Here is a 24,244-nt window from a genome sequence, read left to right as displayed (position 1 = left end):
ATATATATATATATATATATATATATATATATATATATATATATATATATATATATATATATATATATATATACATCTATGTATTTAACTTATTAATCGCAAACCTGAGAAAAAAAATTATTCATGATTAATTGCAAATAATTTTAGTTACAGTATTTGCCGACCACTTATTTTCTGCGAATATTCACAATATGAAGTCACACATATAATTGTACATTTAGAATGTTTTTTTTTAACTAATTGTAATCAATAAAAATATTTAATCAGATTAATCACACTTTTGTGTTGTGATAAAGCAAGGGATACCACCAGACAAAGTGTGCGTTATGAGACATGGAGACCTGAACCGCGAAGTCAACTTATTAAATAGTCTGATTTTTGTGAAAAAACAACCTGAACCTAAGAAATAACAAGAATAAAGTACTAAATATTGATTGAATATGTTTTTCTGATCATACCCTTCAAGGTATGCATAATTAACACACTTTGCATTCAGGGGGTTAATTTCTTATAATGCTCACTTCGTCAGGTATTATCCTTTACACACTCATTATCTACACCCAGCAGCCAATCAGCATTGAGTATTCATCTGGAGCATGGTATAATCACGATAAATCACAATGTTTTACTGGTTAAATTTTAAACGGCGTTTGAACAAAAACAGACCAGAGAGAAAATGTTTCCTTTGTTTTTGTTGTCTGGAATCTTTAAATCTATCAAGTGTTAACCCAAAAGTGTAAATTGTGTACAAAACACATCAACAGTGAGATAAGCAGAAGTCTGAAGATGTTTATGAGCGGAGTATTACTCCAAGAAAACAGAGATGCTGACCATAGACAATAGAAACAACATGTAATACTGTATATAATATATATACTGTCATGATGGTAAAATACAGCCATAAGAAGCGAACCTGCAGACACAAAAAAGAAAAAGAAGAAGTTCTGGTCACATCGCCCAAATCTTCTATATCACTGTGCACTACTTTATAAATAACGTTTTCCTTCATTATCTTATTAAAAACAACCAGTAAGAGGTGAACTTTATCTCTGAACTGATGCCTAATTAAACCTATCCTGACGATCAGAATTTATCTCGCTTTCCTTTGCCGCTGCAGTCGAGACTCAGCGGCGTGAAGGTGTGTTACTGTGACGAGCGTAGGACCACAGATCAAGTAGACCGCTATTTGTAAACAAGCGATCTAAACCAAAGGAAAAAAATAGCAAGATTAAAGAACTAAAAACGAATTGTATCTTTATGTTTTCACTAAATGACCATGGAATAAGTGGGATAGTACCCTAAAAGACTGAACCGCCGAGGCGAAGCGAAGGACTGATTCTTTGGGAGGTGTAGTAAAAAATATTAAATCGTAAATTCTTTTTGATTAAGTGTGTCAACGTGGTAAATCCCAATTTTTATGTATATATATATATATATATATACAATAAAATATATATATATATCTTTCTGTTTATGTAATATATATATTCTATTAAAAATAATAACTATATTTTTATAGTATATATATTTATACTGTATATATGCTATAAAAATATATGTATATATATTTCTTTTTGTAGAATATATGTGTATACATATATATATATATATATATATATATATATATATATATATATATATATCTTTTTGTGTAATATATATATATTCTATTAAAAATATTACTATAACTATATTTTTATAGTATATATATATTTATACTGTATATATGCTATAAAATATATGTATATATATTTGTTTTTGTAGAATATATGTATATACATATATATATATTTAAAACACCCCTCCCCGTGTGGTTTCTCCTCCACTACCAAGAATGATATTTAATTCTATAGGTAGTTGTCAGAATACATACAAAACACAATCAAATATACTAACCCTTTATATTCTGGGGTCTTTTTGAGATTTTTCTCTCTACTTTACATTTCACTCTAATCTGTAAAACGTTTTTTTGGGCCAATTCTTGGTGTCCAGATGTATTTTTACCAGATATTTTTCAGTAAACAGTAATTCCACAATGACCCTGAAAGTGTAGAATATACTAAATTCCAAGTAATGAAATGTCTTTTTTACTGCAAACATAAAACAAATTGAATTAAAACTGTTGTATGTTTTATAACAAAAGGTCCAAAATGTCCTGACAAAATAAAAATGTATAAATCTAAAAAAAATATAAAGATGAACTCAAAAGAGGTCAATATTTCCCCCTCCCCAAAAAAAGAAAACTCCACTAAACTACTGAGTGTGCAGTGATCCCAGGATCATATGTGTGAGTCCTCTTGTTAGGTTTGTTTTAAACAAAAATGTTAAAGTAAAACCTTTTCCAAACCTCCACGTTAAATTTTTAATCAACCCGTACTGATGGGTTCTGAGTCATTCCCGCGTCCTTGTAAACAGACCACTAGAGGTTAACCAAGTTCATTCACGCTGCAAGCCGTACATCGAAATACATCCTTAAAGCTGCTGACTCGGTTGTTCTTCAGAAATCTCATGAACAAATGTTCTTTGGTGTTTCTGACCAAAATGCAAAACTGTCATGTTCATCATGAACTATACGTTTTTAGCTGAAACAGGAAAACCATTTGAAATCTCCTTCAGAGTGAACTGAAAGACTTTTGGTTCACATTTATGACAAAAACCTGGTTTTGAAACGAGTGGAGAAATGTCCAGGCTGGCTTAAAGAGATTCAGATGTTCAGATGAAAAAGGCTCACAGGTGTGCTGTTCAAAGCAAGGCAGCTCCTCGCCCTGAAAGCACCTGTAAACCACGGCCTGAAACACGTCAAACGCCCCATAAAGCCTGGCACTGAAGCTGCCTTTGGTTTCAATTACAGGCGTGCACATGGCCACCACGAACTCCGTCTGCCACCTTAAATCCACTCCCAGACGCGCAATTAATCTCTCTGCGGCCTCGGCGTGTGCGTAAAGGGCCGTCGGCACACGTGTGTGACCTCCGTTTGTCAGCAAAAATATACAGCAGGACTATTGTGAGGTAAATATTGGCCACATAATGATCTGGCAGCGGCGGTGGATGTGTGAGCAGCAGGCGAGGCCGTGAACTCCTGAAGAAAGCAGCAGAAATTTCATAAACCAGTCGCTCTTTGGTTCAAACTGGTTAATTTATGTCTCTGAAGGATTTAATGTCTGAGGAATGATGAACTGAGGTAAAGTCGGCATCAATTATTTTAGATTCAGAATGAAGCAAATCATGAAGAAATTATGAAAAGTTAAACTCCACTTTACGGATGAAAGGCCCACTCCAATCAGCTTTGATCTATTTTCAAAGCATTCCTAGTCATCTTTTTGCTAAAATAAAAAAAATCTGTAGTTTTTAGGACATAGTTTCTGCAGAGCGGCAGTTCAAAAATTCCCCTCTGAGTTGTGGGCGGGACTGTTGGTGCGGAGCGACCCCCACTCCCCTCTCCCTCCCTGTTGTTCAGAGAGGATTTACATGCTCTCCCACTAGCTTACAGCCCCCCTCCCCCCCTCCCCCGGAGCTAACATTAGCGGTGCAACAAAGATGTTGAGCCTCATCAGAGCTATACGGTTCTGATCCAGAACAAAGACGTTCATGGATCTGCCCAATCAGAATTCCTCCTTTCCCCCTCATTTAGCCCTCCAAACGGAGATTTATGAAAAAATAGTGTATCATATTACAGACGACGCTTTCGTTTGCTAACAATTGCCAGCCCGCTAGTGTTAGCACGGAGTTTCCAGTGCTCAAATATACACAACAACAGCGGTTTTATAACTGTACAAAGGTCACGCTCCAACAAAAAGTAATTAATTACATTAAAATGTAAACGTCTGTGCTTCAGAGCGAATCTACGAGAAGAAAAGCGGTTCTCAGCGCGACCCGCCTTACAGTCGCGATGGAGGATTTTATATCCCTCCATTTGGAGGGTCAGATTTTTAAAATTCCTTTTCCAGACACTTAAACTGCCCCTTCAAATGGAGAAGGGAAGAATTCGGATTGGGGCTTTGTCTGTAAACATCAGAATGGGGCGGAGAAAGTAGCTTGTGTCTCCGCCCACTTTATTTTTCAAGATGCTTGTTTTTGTCTGCCAGAATCATAAAGAAATACTCAGAACTCAGAGCTGTTCCGTTAACATTATTCTAGCTCAATTGGTTAATTTGGCCTCTACTGAGGTATTTTTATGCTATTTGGGAGTTTACCTCATTTTTTTATTAACATGTTAACATTTTTGGCTAATTTGTTTTCGATGGGGGGCTTGTAGGCTAATTTGGAATTTAGTTTCTATTGTTAGCAACATGCTAACGTTTTTGGCTAATTTGTTATCTGCTGGTTTTTGTTTTAAGCTAATTGAGAGTTTAGCATCTATTTTAGCAACATGCTAACATTTTTGACTAATTTAGCTTACTGAAGAATTTTAGACTAATTTGGAGTTTAGCTAGTATTTGAGCAATGTGCTATCTTTTTTAAATAATTTGGCATGTACTGAGATTTTTTTAACTAATTTGGCTGATATTTAAGCAATACGTTAAATATTTTTGCAAAATTGGCATGTATTAGCGATTTTTAAGCTATTTTACTACAAATTTTTCTGAAATTTAGGTCAACTTCAGCATGCTTTTATTGTTCCTTAATGAAATTTCCAGTATAATAGCAAATTTCACATTTTCCAAATAGCTTTTTTATTTCCATCAAGTAAATTGCGTCACTATTTTCAGCAAAAAGCTTCAGCATCTTCAGAAATTACTTTCAGCCAAAAGCATTCTCACTAGCATTATTGCAGGTAATGCAACTTTTCTAGTTTCAGTTTTTTCAGCTTTTTTTAGGATTATATTTGATGTTTCAGTTTAAGGTGGAATGTGTTTCTCAGGTAGGGGCCCACAGAGAAACCTTGTTGGGGTCTAGAGACATCTGACATCCTGGCTGTCAGAAGCCACCCTCCAAAAATAGCCCCCCATTAGAGGGTCCCTGCTGCCACTCGAGATGGGTTTTAGTAACCGCACGCTCATCAGTCCGGCCTGAAGCTGTCGCGTCCAGATGGGGGTGCGGTCAGGTTGCAGAGGCAGCAGCACCTTCCCAACATGTCTCTGCTTGACCCCCGCAGGTGAAGGTGTGGTTCCAGAACCGGAGGATGAAGTGGAAGAGGGTGAAGGGCGGCCAGCAGGGGGTGGCGGCTCGCGAGAAAGAACTGGTGAACGTGAAGAAGGGGACTCTGCTGCCGTCGGAGTTCTCCGGCATCGCCGCGCTGCACCACTCCACGGACTCCTTAGCCAACGAGGACAGTCAGGACAGTGACCAGAGCTCCGAGCACGCTCACTTATGATGCACTCACCCCCCCAGCAGGAGCGGAGTCTGCCCCGACCCCCCTCACAGGGGCTGCTGCTTGCTGCCATCGTCGCACTGCGATGCTAAACAAGTGTACAGTCGAGAACTCACCGTTTCCTTGATGAAAGTAAAAAAAAGAGCTTGTCGTAAATATTAACGCGTCAAATGCATTATGGGTAATCCTGTTAACATTCCACGCTGTGTTTGGAGAAGCAGCTTCGATTTGCACTGTTGAACCCCCAGTCTGCGATGGCTTTCTGCTGTACAAAGGGTCACTTTCAACGGAATCGAACTGGCGCCCCTGACGTTAGCCGTCTGTACATATCTCTCAGCCTTACGTTGATGATTCTTTGTCTTCATGTGTGGTTCCTGCATTAATAAACTCCGACGGCCGACACCTTTCTGCTCATGGGGGGGGTGTTTGTGACCTCCTCTGACCCTGAAATCTGGACTCTCTTCAGATCGAAGGAACCGGAAAAACCGTCTTCCTGCAGGTCCAATCTGGTGCTGAAGTGGATTAAACACTGCAGTTAGTGGAGAGGGGCTGGTCATGTCACGTCCTGATTCGTGGGGGGGACCGTGACCCCAGCCCAGACTAGGGGGAGCCTACAAAGGACTGGATTCACCTAGAAAACCAGAAGAAATCCTTTGGTGGTTTGATCTTTCTCTACGATGGGCTTTATGCACGTGTTGGACGTCAGACCGCTAAGTCATTCTGGTTTGGAGAGTTAATTGCAGAACAGCATCTTCTGAGTTTTAAGATGCTTACTCCATATTTTCTAGAGGCTCCTAATGTCACAATAAAGGAGATCTGGCTCCAGAATGAACATCCAAACCTGAGTTAAAGACAAATGTTTCTGCACTGTTCAGGTTAGCCACAGGATTTGAAACTAACAACTCAAACAACGAACGGAAACTTAGCTTATGACATCCAGCCCTAAAGTATATCTAGAAAATACTGTCTAAAAAACTTCAACATCTCTATAAGAAACACTCTAAGTACTTATTTACTGCAGTTCTCACTCTTCTCAGACCATTTTCTGTTCATTTGTGCCATCTGATGCTCTTAGCAATTAGCATGCTGTGCTAATGCTAATTGCTAATCATTAGTGTTTCTGTAAAATAAAACATTACAGCTACACATTGACTATATTTGAGAACTGGACTGAGTGAGTGTGATGTCATGGTTCCAACCTAATTAAATCAATTCAGTCACTATTTTTCTGGACACAATAGGTGTGTTTGAGATGACGCCTACATCGTGGGCGAGACTAAGCTGCTGCTGGAGGGGGCGGAGAAAGGCGCCTGAGATGAGGGTAAATGACGAGACTGTACGAGAACAAGGAGTTGGGGGTTGTCCTCAACATTCGGTTGAATTTTAATAAGCCACTCCCCCTTAGAATGATCTGTGCTTTTATGTCTTTGATATTATTTTTATCATCTTTCAGAGTGAAACAGATAAAAAATAGCCACTAGATGAATTTCATGTGCACTGTCCCAAAAAAATAAATAAAATAGAAATTAAAGTTAATTTTAAAGACAGCAATAACACATATAACAACAGATTATTTGAAATCTTGTTTATTTTTTCATCAGTGATTCACTACCTTCCAGAAAGAGTAAAAAATACACATTTCCTTCATTTAGCACCAGTTACTCCTGATCAGCATCGCGACAAACTACACGAACTTTCAGGACACCGATTCCCACAATGCATAGTTTTGTAGTCCTCAATCCCGCTTGCAGCCAGCGCAGTTTGTCTTTAGTGGAAGTAACCCAGCGGTCTTATTTTTAGCTGGAAATATGTCACAATTTCGTGCATGGAGCTCATTGTGCTTTTCTATTGGTCGAGGCGGCTGGTCAGCCCTCACTGCTCCCCCAGAGGTGAGAAAAACAACTGCAGCCACTGCAGTCCTGAGGGATGCTGTCATTCTTTAATCCTGTGCCACGTTTGCAGAAGAATAAATGTTTTTCCAAAACTAATGAGAAAGGTTTGTTTCTTTAAACGTGAGCAGAAGATAAGTGCTTCCGAAAGCAAATCTATCAAAGGAAACCATCCGTTAGCAGGAAGGCTGCAAGAATCAAGAAAATAAAATTCGTTTTTCTGTAAAAAAATAAATAAAAACAAACTCAGATTCCCTGGTATCCTGGTATTCTTGATTGAGAAGTTGAAGAAAACTTTAGTGAAATTGTTGAACTTTAACGAGTGTCTTGATGCCCAGAAGACTTCCGGAGGAAGATTTTAATTTTTTTAATGGCTTTTATTAATTGTATTATTGGGTTTTATTAAAAGTTGATAAAAGTTGTGTCGTCATCAAACTGCTTTCTACTCCATGCTGGAGAGGGATTACCTGCTTCTTCTAACAGGTTTCTGCTCTTTATTTGTTCAGAGCTCGTTTCAGACAACAGCGCCCCCACATGAGCGCTGGCTGTAACTGCTGGAGCTTTTGGTTTGGTTCACTCCTGAAAGCTGAGTGTGAAACCAAAACGAAGTTTGAAGCGTTTAAAATCCGGACTGACGGTGGATCAATGATCCCAAGAAAATGTGCTATGAATCATATCTACGTTGTTTATCATACTTTATAGCTTCATAACTACCATAACTTTAGAGAAGACAGAGTATTTTATTTTAAAAATCCTCCTGTTTTTAAAGAAGTTGTGTGAGTTCGATCTGATCTTTGTGTTTATTATTCCTGAGTTCTATCGCTGACATAATACGTGTCTGTGGCACAAAAAAGGACATTATATTACTGATTCTTGGTTCCAATTTTTTTTTATTATTTTTTTTGTTGTAAGAAAAAATAGAAAGAAATAAAGCGGCTAAATTGTCTTTAAACTTTAATTCCTGATCAAAGGAGGAAAATGGTAATTAGTCTTTATTTTATTTAGCGCTTTTTAAACTACAGACCTAAAACGCTTTACAGTCACCTTCACCCATAAACACCCGCATTAACACGGTGATGTGTTCGGCATCATCATCTGAACCTGACACAGTGTGACGTCAATCAGAGGAAATGGTTACTTCTGGCTCCAACCAAATGAAGTCTGTTTAGTCGCCATTTTTCATAACCCAGACGCCGTCATGTTGGAGCCAGAAGTCAGTAAGCAGTGATTGGTCCGGTTCAGTCAAAGGCCAGGTCCAAATTCCCCCCCTAATCCCTAACTACATAGAAACTATCTTGTGTCCTGGATTTTACAATTCAGACGCCATGCTCACTGCTTTATTTTCATTTTTTTAAACACCGGATATGACGTCACTGATTTCACAAAGTGAAAATTGAATAAATATGAACATTTCATGTTGTCTATTCGTGACTCTACCGTGTTCTGAAGGTGTAAATGTGGATTGGTTATTAGAAAAATACATTTAAAAATTGTTTTCTGCAAAAGTTGTTCAACCGCAATGCATGTTGGTCTATATTTGCTAATGTAGTGAGCATTGATACATGCTAGCTTTTTGCTAAGACTTCTGGGAAATTTGTAGTGCACTCGATTTTGGATTTGTAAATTCAGACAACACTAGAAAACGGCGAACGCACCATTGATGAGTAGGGGAGGAATTCGGACATATCCAGTTTCTATGGCAACAACTCTCACCAATCAGGGGTGAGCTTGTTGGAAGGCCACACCCCTTCCACTTGAAAGCCAGCTACATGAAATCTGTTAAACGTTTTAAGCGTTCGACTTAGGGGCCAGCAGGCTCCACCTACTTTTATTGAGGCATCTGATTGGTTGGTTTATAACTTGAAAAATTACAGAAAAAAATAGGAAAAAAACAGAATTATCAAGAAGATGCTTAAAAAAGGACAGGAAGGTTGGGAACTGAACCAGTCACCCTCTGATCGGAGGTCAACCGCTCTACCGCTGCATCACAGTCATAGATTGAAAAAAATAATAATTTTATCTCTAAAGTGGTTAAAGTATTTGGTCCTAAATTTGAAGTTGTTCACACAAATCAGGTTGGAAACCTCAAATCTAAAGGTAAGAAAGGAGCTAGAGACGAGTCAGTTCAGTCCTCTGGTTACCCATAATGCACCACTGAATTCAACGCAATTCCATGCTGCTTTCAAAACAGTTTAAAGAAAATAAAAACTGTTCTCGGGCCGAAAACCTAAGTGACCCCCGTCTGGCGGGAAAGTTCAGAGTTCAGTATCTTTACAACCAACCATAAAAAAACAACGGAGCTGAAAATCGATGCGATGCAAACTGTTAGGTCACATGACCTTGCGTGTAAATCTACAGTTGTAGGCCCGTCTTTGAGCTGAATTTAGCTTTGCGTGTCCACCACTCCCCCCGTGGCATCAGCGGGGAGCCCACAAAGGGGCAGATTGAGTCTCCAGCCCATCGGGTTGAGTCAGGCCTTTGTGATGCACGGAAGGGAAATTCCCCACATGTAACAGCAGGACAGCACATAGTACACTGGAAAAACATGCGCTCTACAGAGTAAACATCAGGGTAGAGGAAGAGGACATTTGGGAAAGATTTATGTCAAATTCACAGACGAGTTGATGAAAACTGTCATGAAAGCATCTTCATGTAACGCACGGAGAAGGATGTATGCACAGAATTTATTTGATCGTTAGATGGAGAATATTACCTGATAAAAACACAAACATTAAATATGTTATGGTTTTTTTTCTTAAATAAATTGACCTTTTTTTTTTTTTACTTTAAAGTAATTCATGGTCAGAAAGGAAAATGCAAAAAGTTTCCTTTAATCCTGTTTCATTCCATGAACCTGTAACATGAATAAATGACTAACAGGTAAATGTTTAAGGGACAAAAAGTTTAATCTTTGAACACCCAGAAAACATAACGAGAGAATGAAACATATAAGGCACGTCTCAAAGTCACGGCCCGGGGGCCGGATCCGGCCCTCCGGGTGATTCTATCCGGCCCTCCAGATCATTTTATTTTATTGGTATTAATGGCCCGATTTTATCTTGAGCTTATATTGTATAATTTTGACAAAATATATTTTTATAGAGTAAAATATTGAAAGTTATTTAAGGTTTAAGTTGATTTATTCTGGAATAATATTCCTGCATTTTTATTATTCAGAATTATGTTAAAAAGTTACAGTTTTAAAGTTTTAAAAATTGTCATTCAGCTAACTTTTTGGACTATTTTGGAATTTACTAAGATTTTTTAGGCTATTTTAGAGTTTAGCTAATCTCTCAGCTACATGCTAGCTGTTTTGGGTAATTTAGTCTTTTTTCAGTTTTATAGGCTGTTTTGAAGTTTAACTATTTTTCAACTACATTCTAGCTGTTTTGGCTAACTTAGGTTTTTTTTCAAATGTATTTTAGGCTAATTTGGGATTCAGGAAATATTTTAGTTTGCAATCAGCTTCAGCGTTTTCAGCTGTTAGCTTCAGTGATTTCAGCTATCAGCTTTAGAGGCCAAATTCTTACAAGAATTCATATTCTTACAGCATTCACTAGAATTATCACAGGTAATAATATATATCTAGTTCATTATTATGCTAAAAAGTTTTGGTTTGAAAGTTTTAAAAATTTCATATTATTATGTTCAATAAACGTTAATCCTGTTCGGCCGTGATGACCTAAAGTGTCTTTTGGATTTTGGCCTCTTGTGCGATTGAGTTTGACGCTCCTGGTTTAAGGCAAACATTTAACCATAGAGGATCCTGTAGCTGTACATTTACCTGAAAGTTTAAGCTAGTTGCATAACTGCTCAAACTTTAGAAATTATTCACATGGAAAGTCTGTTTCATCTGAATTTAGGATGAAAACAAGCTTTCATAATTCCATTTTATATCTGAGAATATTTAAAAGGAAATTTTAAAATGTTTTTCACAAAGATTTTAAGCTTCACAGGGAGTCAAAAATAAACAGAACTTTTTCTGCCGTATTCCTGCATATAAAGCTTCAAAGGTCTGCATTCATTCATCATGAAGGAAAGTATTCAAGACGTTGAACTTCACACATCTCATACTTAAAGAATTTACAAACTACAACATGAAGCTAAAGGTCAGCCAAACAGTATTCCCTGTGTGGTGGAGTTAGATAAGACAACTGGAGCGACTCTTCAAGTGCATCCATTAAATTTGGGCCTGCAGCCAAAGACAGTTAGCTAGGAGGCCGGAGGAGCCGCGGTTTGACATCTGCACCGCGGTTACGACACCGACCGGGCCGTCCAGGTAAAGAAACGGAAGTTTGAGGGCAAAGATTGTGTCTTATGTAACAGCAGATATTCCAGGTAATCTATAAAATAAAGGCACGTCATAGAAAAGTGTGAATAAGAAATGCATATTTGAACAACGGAAAATCTCTGCAGCATTTTAAAAATAAAAAACTCACACAGAACAACGACAAAATTATGTATTTTATATATTTACAATTTTTTAAACATGCATAAAACTCCTCAAATGTACACATTGATTACTACATTCAAAAGTTCCTGCAAGAAATGATTAAATTGCCTTTATGGACAGAAACTATATAAGAAATTGCATGTAAATGTACATGTGAAGGTCTGTAGGTGTTGGTTTTTCAAAGCATTTCTGTTTTAAATTGCCATATATTTTATTTATGCTTGATTTATATTCATTTATTTTAAACAAAAGTTAAAATGTGGAACAAAACTGTGGAAAGTTTATCATCTTAGCTGAAAGTGCAGTGCAGGATTTTTGTAAAAATCCTCATCAATAGATCTTTTGCAGTAAAGTTACTCTTTCTGCACCCATTTGATAAAAAAAAGAAAAACTTTAATTATGTGAATGTTTTTGTAATACAAATAAAAATGCATCAAACATGTAAAAGAACAGCTTTAGGCTCTCATCAGCCTTCACTCATGAAGACACAAACAAACCGCCAGGTCTCGCGAGATAAAACGAGACTTTGGCGTTATGGTCAAAGGTAAACTCTCGCCCCGAAAGCTCAGGAATGGTTGGAGTGAATGTTCGCAGTGTAGAGCCCATGTGGACGCTTCCAATCGAGACCAATTCGCTTTTCTGCTCGTCACGAGTTTGCTCATCTGCTGAATCACGCTCCGCCTCGCAGCTGACCTACTTTCCCGACAAAATAAAACTCCGGAACTTTGAAAAGTTAGCAGAACACTCGGCCGCTCCACTTCCCTCCACAGGAGAGCCCGCGACACCTGCGCAGGTAGACCGGCGGGGACCGAGGCGCTGACTGCAGACATGGGGTCCGGTTCGGTGTCGGTTGGCCTCCGAGCCATGTTTTCTATGCTAACACCGAACGAGTCCTCGTTTGAGAGAGTGGAAGAAGTCCCTCCGTACGTTCAACAGGTGCGAGCCTCCTTTCATTTACATCTATTGGTACGCTCCGTCAGGTATGGAAAGCCGTTTGTGCCAAAAACAAAGATCTGAAAAATTAAATTTCCCGCAAATTATTACATAACCTTCATTTAAATTGATATGAACAGTTAAAAAAGTTCAATAAAAGCTAGTTAGTGTGTAACAACTGGATTTATATGCTAAAACTTCAACAAGTCTGCAAAAGAATCCATGTATTACTGCTGAATTCTTCGTGACTTAGCTAATATAATCACATTGATCAAAGAGTTAAAAATACTTAAGAATTAATATAAATTCACAATAATGGTCAAAAACATAACCTAAAAACTTTTTTAACACATAAAAATTCACAAGCTAAATTTATTTCCCAATTGTTAAAATCATTCTGTCCCTATAGCTCCTAAAGAGGACAATAGTTGAAAAACAATAATGGAACAAACTCAGATGTTTGCAGAACAACTCCTGATACCAAGAAGAAGAAGAAAAAATGTTTACATTTATGTAAAGATGTCAACCAATTCAAAGTATTCACCCAAAAAATAAAAATAATTATTTTATGGAGAATCAGTTCATTTTGATTGTAGCAATTGGTAAATATTGTCTTGACAAAGCTAAAAAATCAAGAAAGACAAAAATCTAGTTTGGCTTCTGAAAAAGCTTCAACTTTAGCTAAATATAATTGCAAAATAAATTATTTATGTGAAGCTTAGAGTCAAAAATGTTTTTTGTGTTCTGTGTACTGTATGGAACGTTCTAAGGGGTTTACACTGAAAGGTTTTGATATAATGTGAAAGAACTTAATAAATATTTATTTATAAATGGATAATACTAATACATTCACGTTTTTGAAAAGAATTAATTGCTGTGGAGGGTTTTTATTCAGGATTAAAATAACTTTAGACTGATATCAAATAAACAAAACTAAAAATATGTGTTTCATGCATAAAATATGTATTTCATATTGTTTCATTTAAAAAAAAAATATATTTTTTTATGTCAGTGTTGCACAAAAACCTAATTTGTTTTTATTCTTTTTGTTCCAATGCTTCATTATTTTTGAGGAAATAAATACTACAGGGTTAAATTACTGGAAACAAATGTTTTTAAGCCCACTCTTTGAACTACCGTAACTGTTTATGTAATTAATGTAACTCCAAGAGTGGATACACATATCAGTATAAAGATACTTTTATCAGTGTCAGAATCCGCTGGAATTACGTTAATCGTGTAAACGGTTGAATCGTTAAAGTACTCGAAATAATGTAAACACCGTAGTCAAAGCTGAAGTGTTGATGACTTTAATTCCTTTCTGATTTGGTCTTCATGTCCTGTCGTTTGTCGTTATGTTTATCAGTAAAGTTTTATCTTTTACAGACCTGCTTTCTAAGCAACTTTAAGTCTTTCCAAGTTCATGGCTGTAAACTGTTAGGATATAAAAGCAGTGGTAGAGCGGTCGACCTCTGATCGGAAGATTGCAGGTTCCGTTTCCTCCCATGTGTTGAAGTGTTCTTGGCAAGACACTGAAAACGTTGTTTCTGATGGTTGTAGGTTAACGCCAGTGTTTGGCAGTGGAGCCGCCATCAGTGCCTGAATGTGACTGTGAAGCATTTCTGGCCTTTTAAGACTGTAGTACAAGTATTTACACCATTTACCATGTGTTACCATCAACTTCAAGTATTCCTTATTTCACCGGCCAAATGCCTCACCAGCTGTAGAATTGATCAAAAAGCCTCGATTGATGAATTGCAATATCAGAGCTGAAAGACGTGCACAGCAAGAAGAATTCTCTTCATTTATGCATTTTTGTTGATATCCTTATAAAAGGATGTGTGGTATCATAAAGTGGTTCTGGACCTCTGTGATCAGCCTCTCGTTGTCCATGGCGGTAAATGGCGCTCTACCACACGCTTCAGCGGGAAATGATGCCATGTTTACACCATGGTGAAAACATAGCGAGTAAAGTGGAAAATAGGTTTTATGTTGAAAAGTGTTCTTTAGGTTTAGATTGTTTAATTTTCCCCAACTTAACAAAAAAAGTGTTCTGGCTTGGCTCCAGCGTCTGACCAAAAAGCCAACAAAACTAGTCCTGTCCGGTCCGGATGCCGTGTGAGTCCCTCTCACTCTTTTCAAGCTACGTAAAGTCTCCGGCGGACTGGATTTGGGGTGTCACCCCGGGGATAAGAAGAAACACAGATCAGTGTTTATGACACATAGATTGTCAGGAGAACAATGTGAAGTAATGTGGATCACGTTTAACAGTTGATTTAATGAGTCTGCATTCATCCCACCACGTTTCAGAGAGTTGCTGTGTCTCATCGTCACTCCACTACTCTGTTTACATCCCATAATTCCCGGCTAAAGTGGCCATTTTGGTCCAGTTGTTCCACTCAGCTCAGAGTCTGTTCAGACTGAGGAAACTCAGAGTTCTGAAGTTTAGTTTGATTGGAAATTAATGTAGACCACCTGGAAAGATGGGTCAGAGAGCGGTTCCTGGTCCCGGTTCAGAATCCATTTGAGTGTATTCAGACTGAAAATTTGTTCTGGATTATCAGGGAAATCAAACTCTGGTTCACTTTAAGCCAGGGTTCTCAAACTCAGTTTACCTTGGGGCCACTGAAGGTGGAGTCTGGATAAGGCCATACGGTGTTCCATTTATGCCAAAAATATGTTCACGTCCACTGTCTATATCTTTGATCCATAGTCTACTGAACAAGTTTATTGAACATTTGTTCATGTCTATGTACTGCTAAGCAGTATCTTCTGTGTGTCCTGGGAAATGACAGGAGCTAACAACGATAGCAACTAATGACTTTTCTGATGACCAGATCCAGCGACAATAGCAAATGCAAAGTTTTAAGCATAGAGCAAGATGAAACTATGAAGCTATCGTCAAAGGAGCATGGACATGCTCAAGATATTGCTTAGTAGACATTGAACTTTCATATTAAGACGAGAGCGACAAAATATCAACTTGGGGGGGCCACAAATGGCCCACGGGCCGCCAGTTTGAGACCAACGGTTTAAGGCAGGGGAGTCATACTCAATTGCACAAGGGGCCAAAATCCAAAACACACCTTAGGTTGCAGGCCGAACAGGATAAACATTTATTGAACACTCTAAAACTACATTTTTAAAACTTTAAAACTGTAACTTTTTAACATAATTATGAACTAGATATATAGTATCACCTGTGGGGTACACCCTGGACAGGTCGCCAGTCTGTCTCAGGGCCTCAATCACACACACATTCACTCTCACATCCACACCTAGGGGCAATTCAGAGTCGCCAATTGACCTATGAAGCATGTTTTTGGACGGTGGGAGGAAGCCGGAGTCCCCGGTGAAAACCCACGCATGCACGGGGAGAACATGCAAACTCCACACAGAAAGGTCCCAGCCGGGAGTCGAACCGGGGCCTTCTCGCTGTGAGGCAAGAGCGCTAACCACTGCGCCACCGTGCAGCCCTACTTTTTAACATAATTATGAATAATAAAAAAGGCATGAATATTATTCCAGAATAAATCAACTTAAACCTTAAGTAACTTTCAATATTTTATTGTCCATAAAGTCAGAGAGGCCAGACTGAGATGGTTTGGACATGTTCAGAGGAGAGACAGTGAATATATTGGTAGAAGGATGCTGAGTCTAGAGCTGCAGGAAAGAGGTCTAGAGGAAGACCAAAGAGGAGGTTTATGGATGCAGTGAATGAAGACATGAAGGTGGCTGGTGTTAGAGTGGAGGATGCTGAAGACAGGCTTAGATGGAGGAAACTGATTGGCTGTGGCGACCCCTGAAGGGAAAAGAAGAAGAAGAAGATTTTACTCTCCATAAAAACACATTTAGTCAAAATTAGAAATGAGAGCAAGATAACATCGGGTCATTAATAACAATAAAATGAAATGATCTGGAGGGCCGGATAGAATTAGCCTGAGGGCCGGATCCGGCCCCCGGGCCTTGACTTTGACTCCTGTGCTTTTAGCGAACCAAATGTATCCAGTGAATCCAGTTTAAAACTTGGTGATCAGGCTCGATTTTAGATCTGGACGTCTGTAAGTGACACAGAAAATGTCTTTCCATTTATATTCATAATTTACATCTCAACAATGGTGAGGAGTTTTAGGAAAAAGTGAAACTCTGATCTGCAATCTGACAGTTGTGATGCAGCAACAAATCCACCTGCTGCTGAATTAACATAATTACTTCAATTGACTTCACTGTTCATAAAAACCTTTTTTTACTCCAACAGCTGTCATTCTCCAGCGTCTCAATTACATTTTACTGTGGCAGATGTCGGCAGCAGGTTTACCACACATGTTTGTTATGAGCGTTTATGGCACGTGGGGAGAGAGAGGCAGCCGCCCCCCCAGCAGGCGTCCATGTCTTCAGCAGCAGCTCCACCAAGTCAATTAGTTGTTGCTGCAGGCTTGTTGGTGGTAACGGTTTGGGTGTGCCGGAGCGGTTTAGGGGCTCTGCTCTGTTTACACTCTGTTGTTAATAGTTCTGTGCTGCTGCCGTTCTCCGACCCACTCCAATAACCAGAACTTTTTAACCTATTCGGAGCGCTTGTGGGGTTTTTCCCAGATCTCTCAGCGGTCCAGCAATCCAAAAACAAACAGTTTTTCTCTGATAAAAGTGAGCTGTCAGCCTCCACTTTCAGCCGACATCAGTCATCTGTGACCTTATGAAAAAGCTGCTTGGGAAAACATCTGCTCCGCAAATGTCACGCTCCATGTCGGCCTGATCCTGGAGTAAATAAAATGCTGTTATTAGGCAGCGCTGCATTAAAAGGCTTCACTGTCAGCTTCAGTTTGAGACCGTTTGATTCCACATGAGGCGTCTGAACACCAAAGGTGCTCCAGCCCGGTTGAATACCTTCGTCCCCCGGCCGGCTGCAGCGAGGCGGAGGGAAAGTTTCAGCCTCAGAAGGATCTCTCCCCCGGCGGGTCTGGAGGAGGCCGCCAGATGTTGGAGGGTTGCGTGTGACGGCGGGTCCTGGGAGCCGCTAACGCCTCTGCCTGCGCACCTGTGCGTCCATTCACAGGGGATATGCGCTCGCATGCATGCACCCCCCCACCTGCACATGTGCGGTGTCCCACGCCGTCCCTCGGCGGGGCTGCCACGCCACTTGAAGTCGCAGTTGTGACCTGCTGGCTGACCCCCCTCCGTCACTAATTAGTTCCATGTTTGACAGACCCGTTAAGAGGTTATTAGGCGTTTCCAGAGCGCTCAGGAACAAAAGCCCGTCAGTGACCGCCCACATTCGCTGTGTCAGAACTGGTTAGCAAAAGAAATCTGTCGGTTTTTGGGGTCGTTCCTGTAAGAACTCAACTTCAGAACGAGAAACTTTAAAGAGCAACTCCGACCACCTCATGCATGCGAGATGTGTGAGAAGGCATCCTATGACTTATTGTCAAATCGTTCCCAGTGATCTTTTAATTATGATTAGACAGTTTTTAGCCAAAATAAAAAAAAAACAACTTTTTTTTCGAGGACATAGTTTGTGTGAAGTAAGCCTGCCACTACATCCCATCATCCCTTTTTATACTGTCTCCCACTAGCTTACAGCCCTCACACCCCCAGCCTAACATTAACAGGGCAAACTAAAACAGTCGTCAATATCGTTTCTATCCAGCTTTCAGTTCTGATCCAGATTCCAGCTCGGACCAGGAAAACGGAGACATTTATGGATCGATTTGTCTGCAGGTGGATGCATCAGAATGGGGCGGAGTAGGGAGCTTGTGGCCCCGCCCAGCATATTTTCTGCATCACAATTATGATCTTTTTTTAAACTACATTTATTTTTCTGCTCCTGATTCATTTGAATAAAGAAATACTCAGAAATGCGATTTGTGACCCCGCCCAGCATAGTTTCTATGTCACAAATAATAATAATCTTTTTCAAACAATATTTTCTCGTCTGATCCTGATTCTCAACAGTTTTTGTATATACTCAGAAATGAAGTTTTAGCTTAATTTTCTTTAGACACGTCCTCCATCATCTGAAAATCCCTCAAGAACTTGTTAAAAACAAATTTTCAACAGTATTTTCTGTTCTGACAGTGATTCTAAAAGCAGAAAAATAATCTTTTGGATCCTCAAACTGAGCCTCCTCTGTCTCCATTGCGATTACGATAATCCATTTCATAAAACTTTAAAAGTGTGTGAAGTTTCCTCTTCACATTTTGACCCCTCTCCTGGGGGAGTGGTGAGCTGTAGACACAGCGGCTCTCGGGAACCCCCCCAATCCAACCCCTAACACCTGGTTCTCACTGGACGTGGCGGTGCAGAGGAACGGAGGCCGCTTCCATTCGGCGCCCTTGTTAACCCATGTTGTGGTTCTCAGGGTCCCATGTTTGGTCTTTGATTTGACTCGGCCCGGATTTGAACTGTAAACTTCCCAGTCTCAGGGTGGACACTCTACCACAAGGCCACTGATGAATCCTAATAAAGACAAACTTCTATAGAAGAAAAACTGATATTACAGTCACGTTCATGTTTATGAATCAAAAGAAGTTAGCGTACATTTATTTACTTCTTAGTTTTCGCTCAAAGAAAAGTTTGATTTTGTGGAGAGTTTTCACTGAACTTTTGAGAACAAAACGTCGTCTTCTATCGATGCGTTCACAAATGTGAGATGAAGATACGTCTAGAAACAGGAGGAATGAAGAAAAGCAACTTTTGATCTTTTAAAGTAGATACAAATCTTTGACTTCTTTTACAAATCAGAATGAAAACATCCATCTGTGAGCTGCTCTAATCTGAGAAACTAAAGTGACTGATGTCCTCAGGTGGAACGTCGACTCCATCATGAATTCTAATGAGTCTCCTGGTTCCGGTCCAGCCGTCTCACAGGAATCGAACCGTGTTCTGCATTCATATACGGACTCATTGAGCTGATCAGACTCGCTCCTCACTCCAACGTTCAGCCTCAGGGAGCAAAGAGCGCTTTCACAGTCACTCCAGTGTTTGTATTCAGTCGTCTGACTTCCTGAATCCGACATGCGTGTAAACGTGCCCGTTTGATCATCTTCCCCGGAATAATGAAATAATCTGGAAAAACCACCAGTCATTCCAAAGACCCTGAAATGGGAACAAACGTAAAATTGGATCAGAGCAGCTGTAATATTTCCTTCGGTTCAGTTAGATGTTTGTTTTTGGTGTCATCGGAGTCGCGCGGCGCCTCTTTATTCAGTGGATCAAATCAGAGATGCTCAATATCCATCTCTGAACTTTTCAACTTTTACACAATTGATTCCAGCGGATTATGATGCGGAGAATAGTGGCCTCAGAATGCAGACGGCGTAAACGCTGGTAGTGGGAAGAGCGCGTTTCTTCGTGCCGGCGGCGACATCTTTGGTATTTTGGGGGTTAATCTGACGGATAATATCTGATGTCACTCATGAGATTCTGAAACGCAAACATGAAGCAGGTCTGGTCTGGACCGCTCCGTGGAAACGAGGAATTTACTGTAGGTTCACCTGAAATATCACAGTTAGAAAAGAACTCGGTGAAATTCATGATGGTGGTCATCTTTTTTCTTCCGCCCACAAACCAGAATTGTATGTCTAATGAGCTACTGTGCAAAAAATATGTCTTAAAACTGTGACAAAGGGTTTTTGATTTTGGCTAAAAACTTCATAATTATAATTAAACGATCACTGGGGACAATTTTACAATAGAAAAAGATTATGGATGGAGTGGGACTTTGAGTATAGAGTAGGAAAATAATAATTTACATAAAATAAACATACAACATATTTGCTTATGACTAATGTTTTAATCCAGACCAGTATTGCCAGATGAAATATTTCGATACTCCACAGAATTGATAGCCAGACTGAGAACTACCTTCCCATCATCTGGCGTTTTTCTTTGCTGAACCGCGTGAACTTCATGTTCCTGAATGATTAGAAAGCATCCATCCTGCCTGTCCGGAACATGACCCGGTCGGACCCACAACTCTTGACGAATGTGCAGAAACTGTCTCAGGGCAGGTCTGTGTCTTCTTCCCTTTCTGGGAGGGACATCGCCGCTGACCTCCTCATCGTCAGCACACCTCACTACTCAGGTGCTGACAGCACTTTGAAGACCTTCAGACGGAGACCCCAACCTTCCTGAAGGTCACAGGAAGGACCCCTGGTTTCATCACGATGACGGATTGGGGAAGCTGCATGTGACTTCACACCGGCTCGAGTGTCTGTGGTTGATCCGGTCTGCAGAGCAAAACCAGACGGCTTTCAAGGCATTCCACCTTAAGCTTTAAACCTTGGCTGATGCTGTTGGTCTGTTTTTGAGTCGTAACCTCAAAGATCTTTGAAGACTTACTAAGATTTTCCACGTTAGAGTTTGTTTTTTATATTTCAACAACAAAAAGACGAGAAAGTGGTTTTGTGAAGCCTCACTGCTTCAATACAGATGAAACCAGTAAAGGTTTCAATGGTGTTGAATATGGCGAAGGTTCAAAGGTAAACAGATTATAAAACATCCTTGACTTTTATCTGAAATGGGGCTTTAAAAAGAGCAGTTCAAAATACAGAGGAAAACTGCTGGACTTTCACAATAAAAGACCTGGACGGAAGCAAAAACAAACACATTTCAATCCATTTCTTTGTCAGTACAAGGGATTAAAAAGAACAGACTACAATCACTGAAATACTGCAAAGAATCAAAAATAAATGAAAAAATTAACACAATTTACAAAATTTGTTTCTGCTTAAGCAAAAAAAAGTTAAAATATTTACATGGCAATTAAAAATGTCATTAGAAGAAGCTTTTATGCATCATGGGGAGTTTAAGGTAACGTTATGAAAGTCTGTGTTTTACTCATGGCTGTAAATAAATTAGAACTAAACAGCAGTTTCTCATTGGCCCAAAAGCTATAATTATACGGTACATTTAATGTCATGAAATAAATGTGAAACCAAAAGTTGACAGATTTAGTTAGAAGTTCCCTTCATGTTGACTTAAGTGTGGCCTTGTTTGTAGCATTATATTGACTGTATATGAGAACCGGACTGAGTGGCTCCTCCCCTCTGGTGTTCCAAACAGGAAGTGGCTCCAAGAAGCCAAAATCCCGTGGACTTATACAGAGCAATAAACACATTTTATTGGTCAGAATAACCATTCTGGCTGTGATACATTTTTTAAACATCTCCTTGATAATCTCCCTTTTTAATATACTGACCAATCAGATGCCTCAGTAAAAGTAGGCGGAGCCGCCTAGCTGCCACATACAACATTCAAAAAGTTTGACAGTATAGTCCTTTTTTTAAGTAGTAGGGGAGTGGCCTTCCACCAAATTCACTTCTGATTGATGGGAGTGGTTGCTATAGAAACAATGACTCAGACCAACTTGGACAATCACTGCTTACTGATGACGTCTGGTTCCACATCGTTAAACAATGGTGACTGAATTGACTTGATTTGGTTGGAGCTGGAAGTAAGCCATTTTCTATCGATGACATCACGCTCAGTCCAGTTCTCATATACAGTCAATGGATAAAACAATATTTTTATATCAATTTAGTGAGTTTTCAGCCCCAAGAGGTTATACTGGTGCTATAAGTATTTATTATTTCCTATTTGGGTTAGTTTGCATTTTGAGTAAAACATTGTCTGGAAGCGTCCAGCTAAACGCTCCCTGTTTGTTTGGTTCAATGGGTTCTACCTTTGGATGAAATCATTCATTAGAAAATTTCCTTGAAGTTCATCAGAGTTGGGGAGCTTTAACCTTGTAGTTTTGTAATTTGCTGTTGTTGTACGCCGCTGTTGAGGTGTTTGTATCCACTCAGCTGAAACTGTCCTCTGCTGTTAATCTTTGTTTATTTGGACAGTTTTTTCAAATTCCTCACAGATGTTTTAACAAAAAAACAAAATAAAATCTCTGAAAAACCAAAATATTAGCAGTCCAACTCTGAAAATTGGAGCTTAGATGTTTACAAAAGCGTTCAGTGTTGGACTCATAAACATTTCTTCCAAATACAGACTCTTAAGGGCTTCATAATGAATGTGAAAGCCCGTGTCGCTGTGCGCTGAGGTCATTTCCACCCGCACCGTTCAAGCAAACGTTTGTGTTTTCCAATCTGCCAAATCGCCGCTCCGGCCTGGAATGCCGAAGCAAACGTCAAGGACCACAAAACATGAAAGTCCTGCAAACTCTCAGCTCATCTGCCAAAGCAAACGCCGCACAAGCCGGCCGGAGCGGCGCAGACGCTGGCTTGTTGTCTCAGCGCTGCGGCGCGGGCATGACGCTGTCACGCTTCTTTGTGTCTGCAGGCCACGCCCTTCTTTGTGGGGCTGATGGTGCTGGAGGTGGTGGTGGGCCTGCTGAAGACGGGGCGCTCCGTGGTCACCATCAGTGACGGACTCACCTCCCTCGCGGCTGGAATGGTCTCCAGACTCCCACTGTGAGTCGGTTTACGTCCCGCATGCTTTCTGTCTGCAGGAGTTTGATTCTGCTGGAGGCAGGAAACATTTATTCAAGAAAAACTGCATCGATTCTGACATTTTATCACCACGGCTTCAGCTTCTGGAAGAACAAAGCAGGAGAAGATAGTGACTCAGATAAACTTTATGAGCATCAAGTCCTGTTTGTATTTATGAGCTTTAAATGAATGTTCAGTACTCACCTGTAACACACCTGTCACTACCTGCTAACTACCTGCTCAAATCATTCAGAAAGTTCCGGAAATTACAAGATAGATAATTTCCAAAGCAAACTTTGGTTTCTTAAAGGAAATAGTTGTCAAAACCTGCCTGGTACTTGGTGAAAAAATAACTATTAGAGTAGTTTATTTAAGAACTGTCGGGTCAAATCTTCCGTTTCACCGAGTGAAAAAGGTTTCTGGATTCAAAGGAATTTATAAACCAGAGGAGGAACGACGTGTTTCAGTCGTTCCTGCAGCTTTGAGACGAACCTTCCAGGAAGGACAAACAGTCAAATGTGAGTCCGAGATCATAACTAGAACTGATCCAGGAGCTCATCAGAGAAGAAGAAGGAGAGACGGTCCACAAACGTCTGGACTGATGTTCTGAGGAGACACGAGGAACTCTCTAGAAACAGAGATGAAATGTGGTAGAGTCTGCGTTATATCATCAGTCTCCAGAACACTCCAGTGTTTCAGCATAGAAACAGTCCGACTATAACTGGATCAGAGAAGAACTGTGGCGGTTCGACTGGTTCACACTGGCAGCCTTTCTCCTTCACGATGTACTGGAGTGACGTTGATCGTGTTTACGGCTGAAAAGTTACCGTAAACCAACGTAAAGACTGGAGCTCTGGCCGTTAAAGGGTTAAACAGTTCCGACCCGTACCTCTTGAGGGCCCCCATTCCCATCCGGTTGGGGGCGGAGCCACTGTAGCCGCCTGTTGTTTGTCAGGAAGTGATGAAAACATTAAAAAACACCAATACAGCGCTAAACTAGCGATTCCTCTTTGTGGCAGTATTCTTCTTTACCGCCGCTAACTTCTTTCAAACATTAAATTCCTGTTCTACTTGATGTACACAAAGTAAAGCGAGAAAAAGACGAACTGCTGGATGACCTCCATTGTTGTTGCTTCGCTAGTCGTCGCACTACAATGACTTAACGACACGCTAGCGGTCTACACCTAAACAAACCCCCCAAATGGAACCGAGGCTTAACTGA

General features: G+C 39.9%; 2 protein-coding genes across 2 annotated transcripts in view; both read left to right on the top strand.

Moving 5' to 3' along the window:
* meox2a (mesenchyme homeobox 2a) overlaps positions 1-6,307 on the top strand; it is an 11,493-nt gene extending 5,186 nt beyond the window's left edge. The window contains exon 3 of the mRNA XM_024258603.2: positions 5,096-6,307. Within this exon, the coding sequence (XP_024114371.1) occupies positions 5,096-5,314 (219 nt within the window). The 3' untranslated portion in view covers positions 5,315-6,307. The remainder of the gene's footprint in view (positions 1-5,095) is intronic.
* A 5,860-nt stretch (positions 6,308-12,167) lies between these two features.
* agmo (alkylglycerol monooxygenase) overlaps positions 12,168-24,244 on the top strand; it is a 70,502-nt gene continuing 58,425 nt past the window's right edge. The window contains exons 1-2 of the mRNA XM_024258605.2: positions 12,168-12,589; positions 22,874-23,004. Coding sequence (XP_024114373.1) covers positions 12,482-12,589; positions 22,874-23,004 — 239 coding nt within the window. The 5' untranslated portion in view covers positions 12,168-12,481. The remainder of the gene's footprint in view (positions 12,590-22,873; positions 23,005-24,244) is intronic.

This window comes from Oryzias melastigma, linkage group LG16 (assembly GCF_002922805.2).
Source record: "Oryzias melastigma strain HK-1 linkage group LG16, ASM292280v2, whole genome shotgun sequence".
Taxonomy (NCBI): Eukaryota; Metazoa; Chordata; class Actinopteri; order Beloniformes; family Adrianichthyidae; genus Oryzias; species Oryzias melastigma.
Note: the sequence above shows the minus strand (reverse complement) of the source record. Positions and strands in the feature narration are given on the sequence as shown.